The sequence below is a fragment of the Tympanuchus pallidicinctus genome, unplaced genomic scaffold (assembly GCF_026119805.1).
Source record: "Tympanuchus pallidicinctus isolate F22 unplaced genomic scaffold, pur_lepc_1.0 scaffold6, whole genome shotgun sequence".
Classification (NCBI taxonomy): domain Eukaryota; kingdom Metazoa; phylum Chordata; class Aves; order Galliformes; family Phasianidae; genus Tympanuchus; species Tympanuchus pallidicinctus.
The window spans coordinates 10,744,832-10,764,731 of NW_026294780.1; the positions used below are offsets into that span (position 1 = coordinate 10,744,832).

Sequence of the window (19,900 nt, forward strand, 5' to 3'; positions counted from 1 at the left end):
TTGATAACATGGATTGAAAGAGGATAGGAAATGTTGGGTGAGAATGTTTTGAAGCATCTGCCAAGCAAAACAAGGAGATAACATACTTAAAAATGCCTCAAGTTCCTCTAGTAAATTCAACATAGATCATTGCAGTAATTATCTATGATGATAGCTACTGAAATCATAGCAGCAATAAAACATTTATTATGCCAACATATAAAATTAACTGAGAGTTCTCTATATTCTCATGGTGGCATCACTGAAATGACTGAGGTTTCAACAAAGACTGACACAATCTCAGGCACTGGAAAAAGAAGGAAGTGCAGAACATTACCTGTGACTCTCTTGAAGTAGCAACATCATTTGCACAGATGTGTTGAGGGAGACAGCCAAATGGTTATTAATGCAAAATTCGACATAGTGGATGGTAGCTTCAAGCAGTTTTAGAAAAAGTGCATGGAACATCACCAGTGCAAAGTATGTTTCAAAACAAATTCAAACAGCGACTAGTGAGCAATACGTGCTTGAACAACAAATAGCAAAGTTGCAAAGTACTACAACTCTCACTACAGCTCTGAGAGTAAAGTCATTACTTAAGCAGCTCAGACAAAGACTGAAATATAAATATTTTTCGTCCTGTCACTAAAATGTCACCTATGCCTCCAGAGATGAGAGAGAATGTATTTACTCAAAGTCACCTTTGAACTCTTGCTAGTTTCTCCAGCACATCTTGAACAGTCAATCAAAAGACTTGAGAAGCAAATTTATTCTTAAAATGAAGGCAGGAAAACTGCACAGGAAGCATTAGAAGATAATTTATGACAAAGTTTCTCAGTAAAGTTATCACTAAACACGAACTAGCAGTTCAAGTTTCAGTAAAGTTTAGGTTCAGTCTCAGTTTCAGTCTGAATGACTCCATGTTATTCCAAAATTGTCCATTTTAAGCTTGCTAATACAAAATTAGCATACATCCAAATCTGTTGCCTGGGAAAGATGGTAATCAAGGCCAGATGGCTACCTTAAATTTCAAAGACAATGTACACTCAACAAAATCATATAAACAAACATCTTGTTAATTATCTATTGTCACAGCAGAAAATGGCAACAGACCACAGCATAAGAAATTAAGCCTGGTAAGTTATCATCCAAATTTTCCTGATAAAATAATAAAAGCTCACCTCTAATTAAATAACACAAATTAACTTGTCTGTACATTTTACAAGATATCAGTCTAAATTCTGTTTCAAAATCAGCTACAAACAGCATCTGTGTATGTAAGTCATTCTTCTATTCCCTCCAAGAAAGTTGAAAGTTCTTAAAAAAACCCAGCCAGTGCTATACATTAACACTTGTCCCTCTTGTAAGAATTCTAGTGGTCCCAGTTCAGAAAGACAACTGTCCTGCAGCATTTATTTCTATGTGTGTATATATATACTTGTCTCTGCATCAACAAAATTGGCCCTCTTAAATGATCCTGTTCCTACTGTACAGGTCTGGCAGGTGTATGTATCAACCCTGGTTGATTCACTGTGCTTCTTCTGTAAAATACATCCGTGCAATCCAAATTTGCAGCTATTACTGATTTTTTAACTTAACATTTCCACTACTACAATATTTTTGCTTGTTTATGTTCATTATGAGAATAGCTATTAAAGCTAAGACAACCCCCAGACTTGGAGGGCCGCAGGGACTGAATTCCTGAGCAATTCCAGAAAGGAGTGGGGCAATTATACGTCCCACTGATGTCACAGACTGTCCAACACCCAGGAGTGTACCGCTGGCCTCATTGCCACCAATGGTCAATTCAAGGTCAATGGTGCAAGTACGACCTATAGTAGTAGAAAAGGCTAAGAATGTGGAAGACAAAACGACCATCCACATGCCAGGTGCTGATGCATACAGAAGAATCAACACGCAGGTAAAAGTGCTAGAGTGCAACAGAAGTCTGTAAGTGTTGTGCTGATACAGTCTTGTTATTGGTCCAAGAAGACAACCAGCCAGAACTCCAAGTGTACTGCTATAGCTCATTAGGTATCCAGAGAACAGGGGTTTCACCCCAAATCTCTCATCCAAAGCCAGAGTAAAATTACTGTAGTACAGCAGTATAGCAACAGACATCAGTAACCGTATTAAAAATATATCCCACAAATCAGATGATGCAATTTCTTTAATCCTCTTCAGCACTGTTGTAATTTGGACCCACGGAGACTGGAAAGGCACATCATTTACCATAGCTCCATTAGTTACTGGTTTCAAGTGCGAGTCACGATCTCTTTTTGCTGAGGAATTGTCTGTCCTTTTCTTGCCATGTTCATGTTTCTTGTTGACAATGTTTTCTTCATTCCAGGGTAACATCCAGACAAGACCTATACAGACAAAAATATTAGTTGATTGCATTTAATTGCATAATTTTTACACGGTTTCCCATTAGTCTGATGGTAACAGTTTACAGAGTGTAAAAAACAAAGTTTAAAATACTTTTTTAAAATCACTGTAAAAAATTACAAGGATTACATGTAGTGTTATTCACAGTTCAACTTCAAATGCAATGAAAGCAAGGAAGGAAAGCACTGAGACAACACACAGCATGCAAACCTAAGGGCTGAAGCCAAAACTCTGATTTTCAGTTGTCATTTTTGAGCACTTAAGTTCCTATTCCCATGCTTGTAAAAGCAATATAAATAATTTAACAGAGAAGCAACTGGAGGTTATCTGCTTCAAAATTCCTATTCTTCTCAACAGCCGTGTATTCATAATACAAAACATGTATGCCAAATATAAGAAACACTACAAATTCCGGGTATTACAAACAGCATAAATACACAAGAGCGGAGCAAAAAAAGATACAAAACCTACCAGCATTCAAAAGGAAGATAGAGGCACAGATGAAAGACGTATGATAAAAGCCATTTTCCAACTCCGTAAGGTAGCCACCAACAACAGGCCCCAGAATGAAGCCCACACCAGAGGCTGCATTGAAACGGCCCATTACTAAAGGGCGGTCTCTCTCAGAAACCAAGTCGGAAAGCAGGGCTTTAGAGATGGAAAGTGTGTGTTTGAAAATACCTGCAACATAAATAAAAACCCAAAATGCAAAAGATTAAAAATCACGTAAGCTATCTGATGTATCAACGTAAAACTTGTGCAATTCCTATAATTAATATTACAGACCAAAAATTCTTCGTGCTAGAATCATGCAGTGTGTTGAGCCACAATCATGGGCCTGCTTGTTCAAGGATTTGGAAGTAGCTATCTAAATTATTTAGGCATTTGTTTTAAGGGAACATTCCTCCAACCCTACATGGAAGGATAAGTAAATAAGCTTGTGCTGGAGCACTCTAGGAATAGCATAGCCTCTAAAATAGGATCCTGTGGGTAAAGGTGGAGTAGAAATGGCTTGTTTGTTTATAAACGTAGCTCTGTAATGACTTTGCTGAGTATGGAGATTTCCAGGATTACAAGGCATTATAAGAGACTGGTGTGGGCAGACAAGTGTGCTGCGGGAATAGCAATAGCACAAACTTTTATATTCCTTCACCCTGACCAGAGCTATGCTATCCATCACAGGCACAGTGCTGTTAGAACTAAAAATCATTACTTACTGTGTAATCAAATACCAACCACATCATTCATTGGCAATTTTTCTTTAAGTAAAGAAACAGTATGAAAAGTTCCTAGACCAGGACCATAGGCCACAAAAGTACCCTTTTGTAAATGTGTTGCAAGTAAAACCAATGCTTATTATATCAGAATATGTAAGTAGCATATCAGAATACATGATAAATATTCAGCTACTGTAAGAATTGATACAAACCTTGCCACAAACTTAGTTTCAGTGTTGCAAACACACTTGCTTTGGCACATATTCTATTGAAGTGCTGACCTAAATTTTCAGCCAGATTTTGCAGTTATCACTTCGAAATATGCAATCAGCATAAGAGAAAATCAATAATGAACCAGTTCATTCATAATTCCATTCTGCCTAGTGAGAGCAGGTCACGATTTCCAGCAGATATACCAGGTATTTCTAATGACTAACTGCAACTTTCAAGGAATTGCTGCACTCCAGTCCTACAAAACTCAGCTGCTTAAAGCGGTATAAAAATTTTGACAGTTTGAGTACATATTTCAATTGTTAGAAAAATCATAAGAATGTTTAACCTGTAGAAATGCCTCTATTACCAGGGTCCAGTAGGTACTGCTGGATGATGCTATGTCGGTACCTACATATCACCACTTCTCTAGTAGTAATTCTCAAGCTGAGACAACATGAAATTTAAGCTGCAAAACGCCAAGCGTTTACTCACCTATAGGGACTCTGGAAAGGGCAAACAGGAACACAGTGGTGCACGTTCCAAGAAGGAAGTAACCCAGTGCACTGAGAAGAATACAAGTAAGCAGAGAGTACCGTCTTCCTACTATATCACTCCAGCAGCCCTTCAAAAACAGGTAATTAAGAACATTTTATAACATTTAACTACGTACAATGAGCAATCAGTTTATCTAAGTTAAACTGAGAAAGAAGTTCAAAGGACTGTTAGCAGAAGCTTAATAAGCTTATTACACAACTTTACTAAGTGCATGAAGTCTGGAAGTGATGAGCAGAGTTCTGCCCTGCTGAGAGTGCATCTGCTGAAACTGTACTCTATTTCATGCCATGTAGAGGGATTTTTTTATTATTATTTTTTTTAATACTTTCTCCCTTTAAAAACCACAATCCTGGCAATAAACATCGTCAAATACTACTATTACTAGTACTCCAAACACATTAGCACAACCAACCACAAATATTAGGTAGCTATGCTCAGACACTTGCTAAGCATCCTAAAAGGAACAGGAGTTTGTCATCCCAAAGCAGATGAACAGTTAAGTAGATATGAGAAGGGAGAACAGCAAACTTGCTGTAGTATGTTTATAAAACAGCTTGATTCCAAGAAGCAAGTAGATTTTTCAAGAAGTATGTAAAGGTCTTGCAGTTCACAGAAAATGCCACATTAGAGAAGCAAATTATCCCAAGTGTCCTATAGAACAAACTCTGAAAGGCTTTTTCACAAGATGCTCAAAATCTGCTCTCCTGAGAGACAGGAGATAGCAGGATAAAATTAAAGGTTTTCCTGGTTAAACACAGGGATCTATGGTATTCAAAAGTAAAGCATGCTTTCAGGATGCCTGGCTTTGACAAAGTTCAAAGACACACGACATGAGAGCTTAGGCCGTATGGGAGATTACAAGACACTGGTTATTAAGCAGGGAAAGCAAGCTCTCTGTAACAGGCTTACAAAGAGCTGACTCATGAGATTGCTCTCTGGATGGGCTACTGAATTAAGAGAACTGTTTTACTACTGCTTACATTGGAGACAGAATGGCCCGGGTTGGAAGGGGCCACAAGGATCATGAATCTCCAACTCACCTGGCACAGGCAGGGCCACCAACCTCCCTGTTTGATACTAGACCAGGCTGGGGAGGTTGGAAAATAAAGCAAAACAAAAAAAACAGAAACAAACAAGGAGACAACCGTGTTTGATTGAGAATCAGCTCAATAGAGATAGAGAATTAGATCCCCCCATAAAATCCATAGAAATGACAATGTACTTAAAAACACAGTGTTAGAACTCACCACAAACGTGCTGGAAAATAGTTGCATTATACCATAGAGAGATCCTAAAACAAACAAGTAAAATACCAACAGTAAAAATTATTATTTTCTTCTATGAAAACTGCATTAAATTTTAAATGAGAAAACATGAAAGTAATTCTGGGAATAATTCACTAAAAGAAGAGGAAAGGATGAAGCTTAAAAAGCAAGGGAAATAGTTTAAGGAATGGGAGAAAAAGCACACAATAAAGCGACTGCTAATCAAACTTATACAACTTAGTAATGCAGAAGGATGTTGCTTTGGGTGGTGCATTAAGCAAAAGATATCTCAGCATTTGTGATTCCTTTCTCAGAATCAGAAGAGAATTTCATTACTGGGAGGCCGTAATTACTTTCCACTCAGCTCTTCAACGTATTACAAGGCACCACAGAAACCCTAAAGAAACCACACACTCTACTCTTTCATTTGGGAGTCTGAGTTTAGCTGCAGTTAGTGACAGAAGAGAAGCAGAAAAGACAAGCACATAGAAACATCTACCAAACCTTTTCATCTATAAGAATACATCTCAAAATCTATTTTTTTTTCAAGTTTAAATCAAAGCAGATGAAAATGTATTTTTGATGAATCAGTGCTTAAAGTGCCACCACCTCAGAGCAGAACCAGAGTTATTTCACAAAAATTGCTCCCATCCAAAATAAAAATAAGTAAAGAAAGAAAGAACAACAAGCCCAAGTCAACCACATGTAGGTAAGAAGAATACCATAATTCTATATCACAGCAAACCATAAACAGTACTACAATATATAAATAAGATCCTTAGAATCCTGGAATTTTAACTTAACATCATTTTAAGACAGAATTCCAAACCTTCAGAATTTACTGATAAATAAGTTTCTAAGGATGACAAACACCTTTGCTAAAAGGTAGCTACAAGGAATTTAACTGAATTGGAAGCAATCAAGGGCATTGGAAAGCTGAGGAGAACCAGCTGTAGACACATTGTCTGCAAAGCCTGCAAATAACAATAAAAAAAAAAACCAGCAGCTCTGGCTCCCAATGTTGCTGAGATGTGAATTCTTGGATGCTGAAGAAACCAGGTCAGCTGGAAAAGCACCTGTACAAGTATTGTACAAGTACTGTAAGACTTCCTTCTTCTTTCCAAGAATGTACTTTCCCAGACACCTGCTTTTGGCAACCAACAGGTTGTGAGCTTGGATAGATCTCTGCATCAAACACAGCATTTCTATTTGGAATTTGGCATTACTTTTTATCATGCTACTAGCAAGGAAGAATTATGCTATAACATCCAATTTACAGGAAGGTACATTTCAGTTCTCATCGTCTTATTCTTTGGTAAATCAATTGATTATTGCAACTCACCTATTATTCCAGCAACTGTATGACTTGCTCCTAGAGATTTGATGTGAAGATTCATTAAAGGAACAACCATACTCACACCGAATAAATCCTGAAAAGAAGGTAGGAAAATTTTTAATAAGTGATGATTTCTGTAAAGATGGTAGCAAACTGTTTTAAGAACAGTCAGTCCGCATTTCAAAAGTTTTAAATGTCTTCTGTATCAGTACAGGATTCAAAGAAAATTCTTCATGGCTAATGTGGTATGTCACAATCTCTACAATGTACCCTGTAATAGACAAAATTAAAACCACACAGGAAGATAAAAAAAAGGTCTGCCTCACAGAGGAGTGAAACTTATAACATTAATACTCATCCTTCCTGCACATATAAACATTCTGAAGATATATATCTAAATAATATATATTTTTTTATTTCTGTCACCTAAAACACTCTGTGCTTGGGTACAAGGAAAATCTACACTATTTTCACTATCAACCAGGATGAGGAAGAAAGGAAGAAGTTGAGCTTTCTGTATAACTTCAGAAATGTAAGGACAGAAACATAAAAAAAATATATCATGAAGTGTAAGTAGAAAACTTTTTGTATAAGGGCAAAGGACACTACCCACCCTGAAAGGTACACGAATCTTCTACTCAGTTCTTTTGACACTTTATCTTTTGTTGAGCTAGCCACATTAACCCAATAGTTCCTTCACTATGTGCTCCCGGCATGAGTCCTTTATCAGAGCTGAACCTTACAGAAGAGAGCTACTGAAGCAAGATCACCTTTTATCACTGACTGCTGCAGCTTCAGCAGACTAGCTAGCTGTTCATGGCATACCCACAGTCAGAGTAACTGTAACAATGCACGTTACTAAATTCTTGCAGTCTATCATTAAGTACCGCACGATGGAAACAAGAAATTAGGACATTAAATATATCAGCATGAGTGAAAAGCCCACACAGCTTACTAAAATTGTTAGTAAAACAGCATCAGGGCTCAGAAAACTATTCCATACACCAGTATACAGAATCACGGAATAACAATAATTCACACTGAAGGGATCTCAGGTTTCTAGTCAGGCTCTCAGCAGGGCAAGCTTTGAGTACACATCCTCAAGCTTTATCCAGTCTTGTCCTAAAAATCTTCTAGGACAGAGACTGCACAACTCCTCTGGCAACCTTTCCTACTGCTTGGCTGTCCTCATGTGAAAAGGTGTGTCTGTGTCTCAGTACAGGAGAGACATGGACCTGTTAGAGTGCATCCAGAGGAGGGCCACAAAAATTATCCAAGGGATAGATCACCTCACCTGCCTACAAGGACAGGCTGAAAGCTAGGGCTGTTCAGTCTCGAGAGGAGAAGGCTACACAGTGATCTGATAGCAGCCTTTCATTATTTAAAGAGGAGCTACAAGGAAGAAGGGCACATAGACCTTTTAGCATCATCTGCTGTGACAGGACTAGGGGAAACAGTTTCTAACTAAAAGAGAGGAGATTTAAGCTAGATACAAGGAAAATGTTTTTCACAGTGAGGGTGGTGAGGCACTGGCACAGACCAGTGAGCTTGTGGATGTCCCATCCCTGAAGACATGCAAGGTCAGGCTAGACAGGTCTCTGAGCAACATAATCTAGCTGTAGGTATCCCTGTTCATTGCAGGGAGGTTGGACCTGATAAGCTTTAAAGGTCCCTTCCAACTCAAGCAATTCTATGATTCTTTGAGGCAGGCTTTCTTGCAATTACAGTGAGAGGTTCTGACTGCATACAGGACCTTTGTCCCTCTTTCCTTTGCCATGCACCACACTAAGGAGCCGGCTCCATCTTCTTGGTAACCTCCTTACCCATGTAGGAAAGGCTGCTGTCAGGCTCCCCTCAGCCTCTCCTCACAAGGCAACCTCTCTAGGCATCCTGGTGGCCCTTCAAAGCTCACTCCTTCCTGGGCATAGTATTTTAGATGCATTCTGACAAGTACTGAGTGAGGGAAGGTCATTTCCTTGTTTGTAAAGCTCAAGATGCTGCTGACTGCCTTTCAATCGGGGCATCCCTCTGTGTTTGGAAAAGGTTATTTCTTGCTGACTGCAGGACATGGTAGTTGTCCATGTTGAGTTTCATAAGGCTATTGTCAGCCCATCAATTCAGCCTGCCTAGAATCACATAATCATTAAGGCTGGAAAAGACCTCTCAGATTGTCTTGTCCAACCATCAACCAATCTCATCATGCTCACTAAACCATGTCTTTCTTTGCCACAGGTGCCCCTTGGGTAGCATCCATGTCCTAAACTGCACCCCACACGGAAATGTCATCTGAAAACGTGAAGAGATTGTGGATCTGCCACTTTACCTGGGTCAAGAATAAAGGTATTAAAAAGTCCAGGTCTCAGGACACACATCGGTGGTACTGGACTTGTCACTGGCATGCAGGTTGTGCAAGACCTATTAATCATTCTTCTGCAATAGGTTGTTATCTCATTTAAAATTTCTTATGTCAAACGTTAATGACACTGCATTTGCTGGCTACAGGAAGATTGTGTAAAAGGTAACGTGTTGCTCTTTATTACATTTCATCACAATCTAAACTTTTAAATTGCGCTCATTTCTTGCTGGCTTTCAGAATGTACTACATGCTCTATGTCAAAGTATCACAGAAGAGGTATGAAGACACAAAAGTTGTTACTACACTCTTTGTCCATCGTATTATTTTGTAGGATAGAATAATAGAATCCTGAGTTGGAAGTAACCTCTGAAGGCCATCTAGTACAATTCCCTTGCAGCACGCATAGATATCCACAGCTAGATCAGGTTGTTCAGACTTCATCCAGCCTCAACTTGAAAATTTCCAGGAGTGAGGCATCGATCACAACACTAGGTAACCTGTTCCAGTGCCTCACCATCTTCATTAGAAAAGAGATCTTCCTTATATCTAAACTAAATCTAGCCTCCCTGAGCTTGAGACCATTTTCCCTTGTTCTATCACCACAGATTCTGCTAAAGAATCTGTCCCCTTCTTTCCTGTAGTTCTCCTCTAGATACTGAGGGCTGCAATCAGGCCACCTCATAGCCTTCTCTTCTCCAGACTGCACAGACTCAGCTCTCTCAGCCTGTACTCATAGGAGAGGTGTTCCATCCCTTGGTTCATTTCATTTAAGTTCTTTACTGTGAGAGTGGTGAGGTGCTGGAACAGGCTGCCCAGAGAGGTTGTGGATGCCCCGTCCCTAGAGGTGTTCAAGGCCAGATTGGATGGAGCCCTGGGCAGCCTGTTCTAGCATTAAATGGGGAGGCTGGTGGCCCTGCATGTGGCAGGGGGGTTGGAAATTCATGATCCTTGAGGTCCCTTCCAACCCTAGCCATTCTGTGGCCCTTCTCTGGATGCACTTCAACAAGTCTGTGTCTCTCCTGTACTGAGGACTGCACACTTGGATGCAGCACTTCAGGATATCAGTTCAAGGGCTGAAAAAAAGCAGAGTGTTTTTACGCCCAATATAAAGGTCACAGGGCAAATCCAACTGCTACGCTGCACTGTCGCAACAAGCATTCAAGCCCCAGAAAGGAGTCAGAGCCTTAAAACGGAGTAACTTCATCAGCAGCGCTAAGGGGGAACCCAGGGGAAGCCCAGATCGGACCGCAGGGCCGTTTTCTGCCCAACCTCGGATTCTGAGGGAACCAACGGCTGCCCGGCGCAGTTCCCCCACCACCGCCACCGCTGCCACCGCGAGTACGGCCCCTCCGACGGCCGCCGGGAGCCCCGGCAGAGGGCCCCAGAGCCACAGGGCCGCCGCGGCCGGCTCATGCGAGGCTAGGAAGGATTTCCCCCTCACCGTCACGTCCGCCCACTCCACGCAGCCGGCTCGCCGCTTACCAGGAAGCCCACGGCGTACAAACAGCGCACGAAGCGCCGTGCCGCCGCCGGGCTAGTCGCGGCTTCCCGGCATCCATCCTCCTCCATCCGGCCGGCGGCTGCCCCGGGCCCGCAGCACCCCGCAGCGGCAGTGCTGGGCATGCGCAGTGCCGGGGAACGACGGAAACATGGCGGGGGGAGGAAGGGGGGACGAACGGTTGGTGGTTGAGGGTGCTGTCGTAACTTGGGCCTTTTGTTTGTGTCAGCGATTATGTTTGTGTCAGCAGCTAAATTTGTGTTTGTTCCCCTTCAGGCGGGGGAGGAAAGTCGCTTCAGTTTGTGGAGTCTTTCAGAATCCTTGCCTTCCCCCGCTCACCTGTAGGAATTTGCCCGTCCTGTCACTTCTTGTGTGTTTGTGGGGAGATTCTCGTTGTGCCTGTCGCCACAGGGCCCGAGGCCCCGAGCAAAGCAGAAACAGAGGAGGTTTGGAAGCAAAAATAAGCCCTAGCAGAGTGGTGATGGTTCTCTTTGCAGTCCTCCTGGCTGCTGTAGAAAGATGGTTTTTAAATCTGTATGCTTCTCATTCTGCCTCCCCTCCATGGGAAGCAGCCCTGTCTGACTGACACATCCTGGGAAGGTAGGCATTCCAGTTTCTTCTTGAAATGTACATAATTAGAATCAGAATAGAATCATTAAGGCTAGGGAAGACCTCTCAGATCACCCAGTCCAACTGTCAGCCCACCCTTACCATGCCCACTGACCACATCTCTCATTGCCACATCCACACGGTTCTTGAACACCTCCAGGGATGGTGACTGCACCACCTCCCTGGGCTGCCTGTGCTACTGCCTCACCACTCTTTCTGAGATGTTTCCTAATATCCAACATGAACCTCCCCTGGCATAACTTGAGGCCATACTCTCCCACCGATTACATGCGAGAAGAGGTCAACCCCCCACCTTGCCGCAACCTCCTTTCAGGTCATTGTAGAGAGTGATAATATCTCCCCTGAGCCTCCTCTTCTCCAGGCTGAACAATCCCAGTTCTCTCAGCTGCTCTCCATAAGACCTGTGCTCCAGATCCTTCCCATCTTTGCTGGCCTTCTCTGGACACAGTCCTCAGCCTCAATGTCTTTCTTGTAGTGAGGGGCCCATTATTAGTGATTAGTGATTATTTCATTATCTCTGAGAAGCTGCTTTTGAAAAATGATGATGATGTTTACATTTTAAACATAAGCACCAGTTAAAATTAGAGAATGTCAGTTGTTGATTGATTAATGGGATAAGTTCAGTTCTATCCTCATGTTTTAATGAGAAATAAGTATCACAAGGTCTTCAACAGAATTAGGTCACAAAACAGGAGAAGGAGAGAAGGGGAGAAGGGTACGTCATTTTCCTCATTGTTCTGAATAGTTAAGCTAAAAGGAAAAAAAGCTTGAAAGCAAGAGATATTCCTAAATACGTGCCTTATTTATAAGATACCAGAAAGGATAGCCCAGTGTATGTATAGGGACAGAGACGCTATTGATTTCCCAGATAACTGAGCTGTTTGATATCCCAGTGCTTGAAATATTTTGCAGTTCACCCCATTTAGCTCTTTCATTTTGAATAGCATTCTCTCAGAATAATGATATTTTTAAAATTTTGGATATAGCATTACTGAGAATCACAATTACATACACTTCCTCTGAAATACAACAAAATGCACTGAAGTATTGAAGTATTAGAGTATCGTGAGAATTGACACTACTTTGTCAGTCTGCTCTCTATTATTCTGATTTAGTCACTTCAACTCTGATGGAAGAAATGGAAATGGTCCGAAGGCTGTCAACTATTAAAGTGGATGATTAAAAGGTATTGTGAGGGTTTAGATAGTGTTTGTGGATTGTAAGACAGATTGACTCTGGTGCCCAACTGAGACCAGCTGAAAAAGTTGAGATTCTTTGTAAATGTTAGCCTCTGCGACAAGTCTAGAAAGCAATTAGTAATTCTACTTTCTCTTCAGATTGTGAAGATCCAAATGATCTAATATAATGGGGACAGAATACTTTAGGCTGCCCCAAAGTTTTTGTCAATAAGAACTGATTTTTAGTTTTGTCTGCTATTTGCATCTACCCTATTGCAGAATGGCTTGTAAAGCAGACAGAACTTAGTTTTTGATTGCTTCAATAACATTTTCAGTGCCAACTGTTATGGATCAAAACCAAAACCAAACCAAACCAAAGCAAAACAAAAACAAACAAAAAAACCCACTCATATAGGTGTCTGTTCTTTTAACAGATTTCTTACTGCTTTTGTACTGGCAAACTTGATTAATTAAATTATTTAAAAAGTTGTGCATCTGTCTTTTTTTGCATAATGTGTAAGAAAAAATGTGTAATATATAATGTATAATATGCATATATACACATATAATGTATAATAATGTATAATAACATAGTAAAGATCTCTGTTGCCTTTGAACTGTCTCACTGTAAGATACTTGACTTTCTACTGAATGGTTCTTTAATTAAATCAGTAAAGCAATACACACTCAGAAATGGAAAACAGCATGTGGATTCAGAATTTTTGGATATGTCTCCAGATTGAAGTTGTGAATGGAAACTCATCTCTCAAGAAGTACATCTAGATGGTCCTCTTGTTTCTTACTTTTTTTTCCCTTACTTAGAAGCAGCAGTAGTATCAAAATTATGTGGTGTGAATACTAATTCACTGTTATGACTAGTTATGGTATAACTGAGGGATAATATTTGATAATGGGAGGTGGTTCTAAAAATGAGCTTTAATAGCAGGAAAAGCTTATCTTATGAGTGAGGTTACTATACATCTGACTCTTCTCAAGCTTGCCTCAGATTATGAATGAGCGGAGAGGTACACTGGGGGAGAATGTCTGAGGTACAGTTTGCTAATGAGAAAAAGGGATACAGGATCTGCAGTCCTTCACTAAAAACATCTGCTGTGGCAAATGCTGTCTCCTGCTAAGGAAGGAGTTGAGGTAGTCTGTACCTATCCTTCCTCAGCCAACTTGGAGCTGTGTGTGCTCCAAGCTGAGATAAGGTGAAAGCTCTGATGGAAGTCATCTAAAATCTAACAGAGTTCTCTAAAAAGATCCCTTCATTCCTTTATCAGGGGAGAAAATTTAAAGCTTATAAATTGTCAGATAAAGTTCTTAAAATTATTTTGTAAGGCAGATCTATGACAACTGCAGAAATTCATTGCAGTAAATGGAACATATTCATGAATTCCTTCCTGCGTTACAAATAAGAAATTTCAAGACACCAAAATGCACCACCTGTCATCAAATATAGCAAATCTTACAATGACTTATTTCATTCTGTTTTGCTTCAGATCGTTACAGTAACATTTGTCACTTTTTCAACTTTTCATATACAAAGTGAGCCCAGTAGAAAAGGTTACAATCTGGTGGTCCAGAACATTTTGAGAGGCAGTGTAAAGGAACTAGAGTTTGGAAGCTTCTGAAAATATTAAAGACATTTAATAAAAAATCTTTCTGAAAAGATCTTTGGATTTAAGGGATATAGGAAGAAATCTTCTAATTGATTTTCTGCCTCAAAACTATAAATTGTGAGCAAGACAGAATGACCTAGAAAGCATTTCTAAGCATTTTTTTAAGGAAGAAACTATTTCAGACACTGGGCCTAATTCTCCCATTCTGGAGTCTTCTGTGGCAATGTAACTAAGACTGCATAGCTTTCAATTTCAATTAGTGCTTAAAAGATAAAATAATTATGTCAGGAATAATTTAGATATCACTGATTCTGTTTTAGAACAGAGAATGGCCTTGGTAAGTTCTTTACACTCCAGTCCATTTCCTGTCATACTGCAGTTCTCTTATTTCACTCCTCCCCAACCTATGTATTGCTTTTTTTTTATTTCTAAAGCCTCAGGAGCTACAAAGATGGAAATGTACAGAAAAGACTGGAGGATGTTTTCTCAGTTTTCCTGACTAAAATCCTAAAACAGAAAGCAAAAGTGCTGTGAAGAGACCCACGTAAGACAAAAGTGGACATGCTGAAGAAAGGGGCAGCTCTTCATGTCAGACCATTTCTGTAGTTCAGGCACATGATTGTTTCCATGGGAGACTGCCTGGAACACCTAAAATTAGTTAACTCATTCATATCTGAGAAAAATGCATGCAGGGGTGTGTCATTCCCTAATAGCACTGCAGTAATGGTATTGTCCCTGATTTCCTGTGTTTTAAGATTAGAGCATTCATCAAGGATGTGGGTAAACCAGATGCACCCTCACATACCTTTGATGATTCTACTTATCTTGTCCAACTTACAGGAACATAGATTTATCAGAACATGAATCAGTGCTTTGACTCAGTTGAAACTGTTCTACCTTCCCATGTTGTTTACCTGTATTATCCGCTGTAGATATAATGTACAATATACTGCAGAGTACGATATGTGAAACAGTGATCCACTTGTATTTACACTAATGTTTTATGGAGTTTTCCTTACCTCCCACACAATAAATAAGTATAATAAAAGATGTAATCAGAGAATCTCAAGGTTGGAAAGGACCTACAAGGCCATCTAGTCCAACCATCTTCCCATTGCCATTGCTTCCACAAGCTACTAAACCATATCTGGTAGTTCCTCATTCAGACGCCTCTTGAACACTGCCAGGGGCGGCGACTCCATGACCTCTCTGGGCAACCATTCCAGTGCCTGACCACTCTCTGAGAGAAAAAGTTTTTCCTTTATGTCTAATCTAAATCTCCTCTGGTACAACTTATGGCCATTTCCTTGGGTCCTCTTTGTTGCCTGGTAGAAGAGGCCAAACCCCTTCTCATCAAAACCTCCCTTCAGGAAGGTGTATATTCTATATTTTGTATTATATTTGTATTATATATGTATTTGTAGTATTAATAATATATATTAAAATATATACTATATATATGTATATATATACATTAAAATATGTAGGTATGATGGCTCATTAAAATATTGTTCTCATTAGTGTAATAGTGTTCCTGTTGAAACTATAACTGGCTTAGGTCAGAAGTGTAGTTACTGTATGTATAGTTACTATCATCCCTTCATGAGTTATGCATTTCAGCATAGCAGTTCTGCAGAATGAATGACTTGGTGATATCTGTGTTCAGAATGGCTTGATTTCAACCCATGTGTAGATAACTTCTGCTCTACAATCTCTACTCAGGATTTATGAGATTCAACAATGTGCCCTTGCCACAAAGGCAGCTGCCTTTGTTATCTTGGTCTGCATGAGGAGGGATGTTGCCAGCATATCTGGAGAGGTGGTTCTTCCCCTGAGCACTGTTGAGGCCACATATGAAGAACTGTGTCCAGATCTAGGAACAAGAGAGTCATGACCATACTGGAAAGAGTCCAACAAAGGGCCACAAAAAGAAAAATAAATAAGACAGTGCAGAACCTTTCCTGTTCTGAAAGGTTGAGAGAGGTTGGCTGTTCAGCCTAGAGAAGGCTCAGGGGGATTTCATCTGTGCTGCATGCCTGTCAGTCTGACCTTGGTGCCAGGAAGGTCGTGTAACAGAATCATCTTGAGTGCCATCACATGGCACATAGCAGAAAATCAGATGATCAGACCCAGTTGACATTGGTTTATGGTAGGCAGTTCCTCAGTAAGTTTGCAGATGACACCAAGTTGGGAGGAAATGTTGATCTGTTTGAGCGTAGGAAAGTTATGCAGGGGAATCTGGGTAGTCTGGATTGATGAGCTACAGGCAATTGTATGGCATTCAACAAAGTTAAATGCTGGATCCTAAGCCTGTGCAACCTCTTGCAGTGGGATAGCCCTGGGGAAAAGCGGCTGGAAGTCTGACCAGCGGAAAAGAACCTGGGGATGCTTGTCAACAGATGGCTGAACATGAGTCAGCAGTGTGCCCAAGTGGCTGAGGAGGACAATGGCAACTGGGCTTGCATCAGAAATAGTGTAGCCAGCGGGACTAGGGAAGTACTCAGCACTGGTTAGACTGCTGCTCGAGTACTGTGTTCACTTTTAGATTGTTCACTACCAGAATTGAGTTAGTTGAGCATGTGCAGAGAAGAGCAATGAAGCTAGTGAAAGGACTAGAAAACAAGAGTTATAAGGAGTGGCTGAGGGAACTGAAGTTGGTTTTTCTGTAGAAGAGGCTTCCTGAAAGGAGGCTGCAGCAAGTACTGTGTTGGTCTCTTTTCTCAGGTGAAAAGGGACAGGATGTGAGGAAACATCTTCCAAATTGAGCCAAGGGAGTTCTAGATTGGATATCAGGAAGAATTTCTTCATGGAAAGTGTGGTAAGGCATCAGAACTGGTAGAGTCCCCATTCCTGGAAATATTTAAGAGAGGTATGGATATAGAACTTATGGCTGTGGTTTAGCAGTGGACTTGTTAGTTAGGTAAATAGTTGGACTTTATGATCTTAAATGTCTTTTTCAACCTACATTCTTTTATGATTCTATATAAATACCTAAAGGGAGGGTACAAAGAGGACAGAGCCAGGCTCTTTCCAGTGATGCCTGGTGACAGGATACGTAACAATGGGCATCCTTTCTTACTGTGAGAATGAGAAAGCACTATCACGGGTTTCTCAGAGAGGTTGTGGAGTTCTTCCACCTTGGAGATCTTGAAATGCCACCTGGACATTGTCCTGGGCAAGCATCTCTAGATGGTTCTGCTTGAGTAAGAGATTGGATCAGATGACCTGCAGAGGTCCTTTCCAACCTCAAGCATTCTGTAATTCTGCAATAAGTGACCTGATTAACTATAGTATTAATTTTGAAGTGATCACATCTCAAACTAATAATTCCAGGCCCCCTTTTAGTCAGTGGAGAAAAAAAGTCATTAAAAAATAAAGGAATGCAACTTTAGGGTGTGATTCATTGTATATTGAACTAGTCATCCAAAAATAGATCAGATGGACTGTGTCCTAGAATTGCCAGTGTAACTGTAAAGGAAAACTGAGGTGACAAGTTTAATTGAAGGCAGCTACACTGAAACTGTTTAGTGTTAGGTAAGATGAATCCCAGCCAAGGACTTAATAGACAAGTTGTTCTATATACTCTGTATGTCTGCCCAGCACACTGCTGACAATTTATCTTGTAGATGCAATGTATAATGTGCTACCCAGCTGGGAAGGATGGACAGGATAAATATCTGAATCAGTGGATGAGATACACTGTAGATGTTCAAAATGTTTTTCTTCAGCAATAAATGGGCTTCAGGATTTCAGAAGGACCCAGTTCTGATGCAGCTAAAGAAACTGTTTTTTGGTATGTAGTGAGACATGCAGATGTTTCTAAAAGTCTGTTCTGGATCATGGACGTATCTGCCAGCACAGATAAGAAGCTGCTTGCCAATTCCAAATGTACACACATGACATTTACTCAATCAGACATAAACATAAACAAGCAAATAAACAGCCCCCTCCTCCCATAAACTAATCAAGCTTTTTCTCCTTCAGATAGAAAAGGAGGAAAGAAATAGCCTGCTATTGTTTTGTTTTTAATTATTTTCTATTTTTAAATATGAGGAGGGGCTCAGATAATGTATTGATGCTGGAACCATTTAGATATGTAAGTAAACAAAAATATGCAGATTTAGGAATTAGTTTAGCCTTATCTGCAAAAGAAAATTAAACAGAAATAAAATCATAAAACTTATGCCAGCTTTGTTCAGTGAGACTGGAATATATCCATTACGGAGAGACTTCAATCTTCACGCTATGAATCAACAAAATCGATGGCTGTTGGGAGTAATTGGCCAAATTGATTGTATGTTAAAACTGATTTAATTATATCATTGTCATTATGGTTGGGATAAATTTGGCTTTGATTTTAAAGTGTCAATCTTTCTGTAGAAATTCTGTAGGAGTGTTGGAAGGAATTGGGGAATTAACTTTTTTAAGAATCATATTAATGGTTGTTTTTATTTGATAAGTCTAGCCCAATTTATACTGCCTTGAACATTTTTATATTCTGTAGAGGAACATTCAGAATTTAATTTAATTTAAGAAAATGCACCCTGGGACTTTCTGTGAGCATTTAAGTAGTGTAAAAGGTGAATTTTTATGATGATATAACAGATATGAATATGTCTCCTGATTCATTTCTGCCATAGTCAGGCATAGTACTGGAGATGTTAGACTATTTGGAAGGTAGTGCTGCCAGAGAATGTGCCATAAACATAAAAAAGAATAATTAAAATAGATCCTCTCAGGAAGAACATTCTATGCTGAGACCAGGATGCATGTATGGTATATTAAAAATAAATACTTTTACTACATAGTCAGAGCTTCAGCTGTCATTTGAATGCAGTGCAACTCTTCATACAGACTGATTTCTGTGAAGCTACACATGAAAGTATGTTACTTCCATGCAGAAATGAGTTCATAGAGTCACTGATGTGTTTTTTTTTATCTGACCTGAAGTCACCTGAAGGCAGGTGGGTGCAGTAAGAATGAAACCAACCATTTTATTTCTTTCATTATTTGTGTTCAGTGGCTGTCAGGAGACTGAAATTCTCTTTTCACTTCAGATATAACATTGAAAAAGACATTTTGTCACTGTGTGCCACAGTTTCCTTGTTGCTTCCTATGAATAGCAGCACATAATAAAAGCATTTGTATTATTTTCACTGAATTCTGCCATGCCTTTTGCAATACTTATACATAATCTTGTCCAATTAGTATTCTCTTCTATAGTGTCTTTTACAGCGAGGATGCTGAGACACTGGAACAGGTCGCCCAAAGAAGTAGTTGATGCCCCATCCCTGGAGGCATTCAGGATGAGGCTGGATAAGGCCTTGGGCAACCTGATCTAGCTGTGGTGTCCCTGTTAACTGCAGGGGAGTTGGACTAGATGACTTGCAAAGGTCCCTTCCAACTCTAAGGATTCTATGATTCTATGGAGTGGCAGCTGAAAGCCAGTAGGATACCTTGAGAAATCAGTGGAGCTAGGTGTCTACATGAGGGAATGAACTGAGTTCTTTGGGTGTAGGTCATGCTAAATCTCTCTTCAGGCTCCACCATTTTTATTTATTAGAGCTATATTGACTGTAATGCATAGACATGTAGCTCACATGAAATTGTTTGGATCTGGACAGGTAAGTCCTGCACTGAACCTGACTTTTCCATTGTTCTTT

General features: G+C 40.1%; 1 protein-coding gene across 2 annotated transcripts; it reads right to left on the minus strand.

Moving 5' to 3' along the window:
• Positions 1-727: 727 nt before the first annotated feature.
• On the minus strand, positions 728-10,927 carry MFSD9 (major facilitator superfamily domain containing 9). 2 transcript variants are annotated; one of them, XM_052705713.1, is made up of 6 exons: positions 10,792-10,927; positions 6,960-7,047; positions 5,600-5,643; positions 4,290-4,419; positions 2,839-3,048; positions 728-2,348 (listed from the first exon to the last, which is right to left on the minus strand). In XM_052705713.1, the coding sequence occupies exons 1-6, from the start codon at positions 10,876-10,878 to the stop codon at positions 1,558-1,560; spliced, it is 1,350 nt and encodes a 449-aa protein (XP_052561673.1). In that variant the 5' UTR covers positions 10,879-10,927; the 3' UTR covers positions 728-1,557. The 2 variants fall into 2 exon arrangements, with proteins under 2 accessions (XP_052561673.1, XP_052561674.1); XM_052705714.1 differs by lacking the exon at positions 10,792-10,927 and adding an exon at positions 10,579-10,641.
• Between the last annotated feature and the right edge of the window lie 8,973 nt (positions 10,928-19,900).

Excerpts from the sequence above, each read along its gene's own strand:
- MFSD9 (XM_052705713.1), bottom strand. The coding sequence starts at position 10,878 with ATGGAGGAGGATGGATGCCGGGAAGCCGCGACTAGCCCGGCGGCGGCA. Across the intron at positions 7,048-10,791 it reads TGTACGCCGTGGGCTTCCTG|GATTTATTCGGTGTGAGTAT; the intron begins GTAAGCGGCGAG and ends CCTTCTTTTCAG. Across the intron at positions 4,420-5,599 it reads TATTTTCCAGCACGTTTGTG|GGCTGCTGGAGTGATATAGT; the intron begins GTGAGTTCTAAC and ends CTGTTTTTGAAG.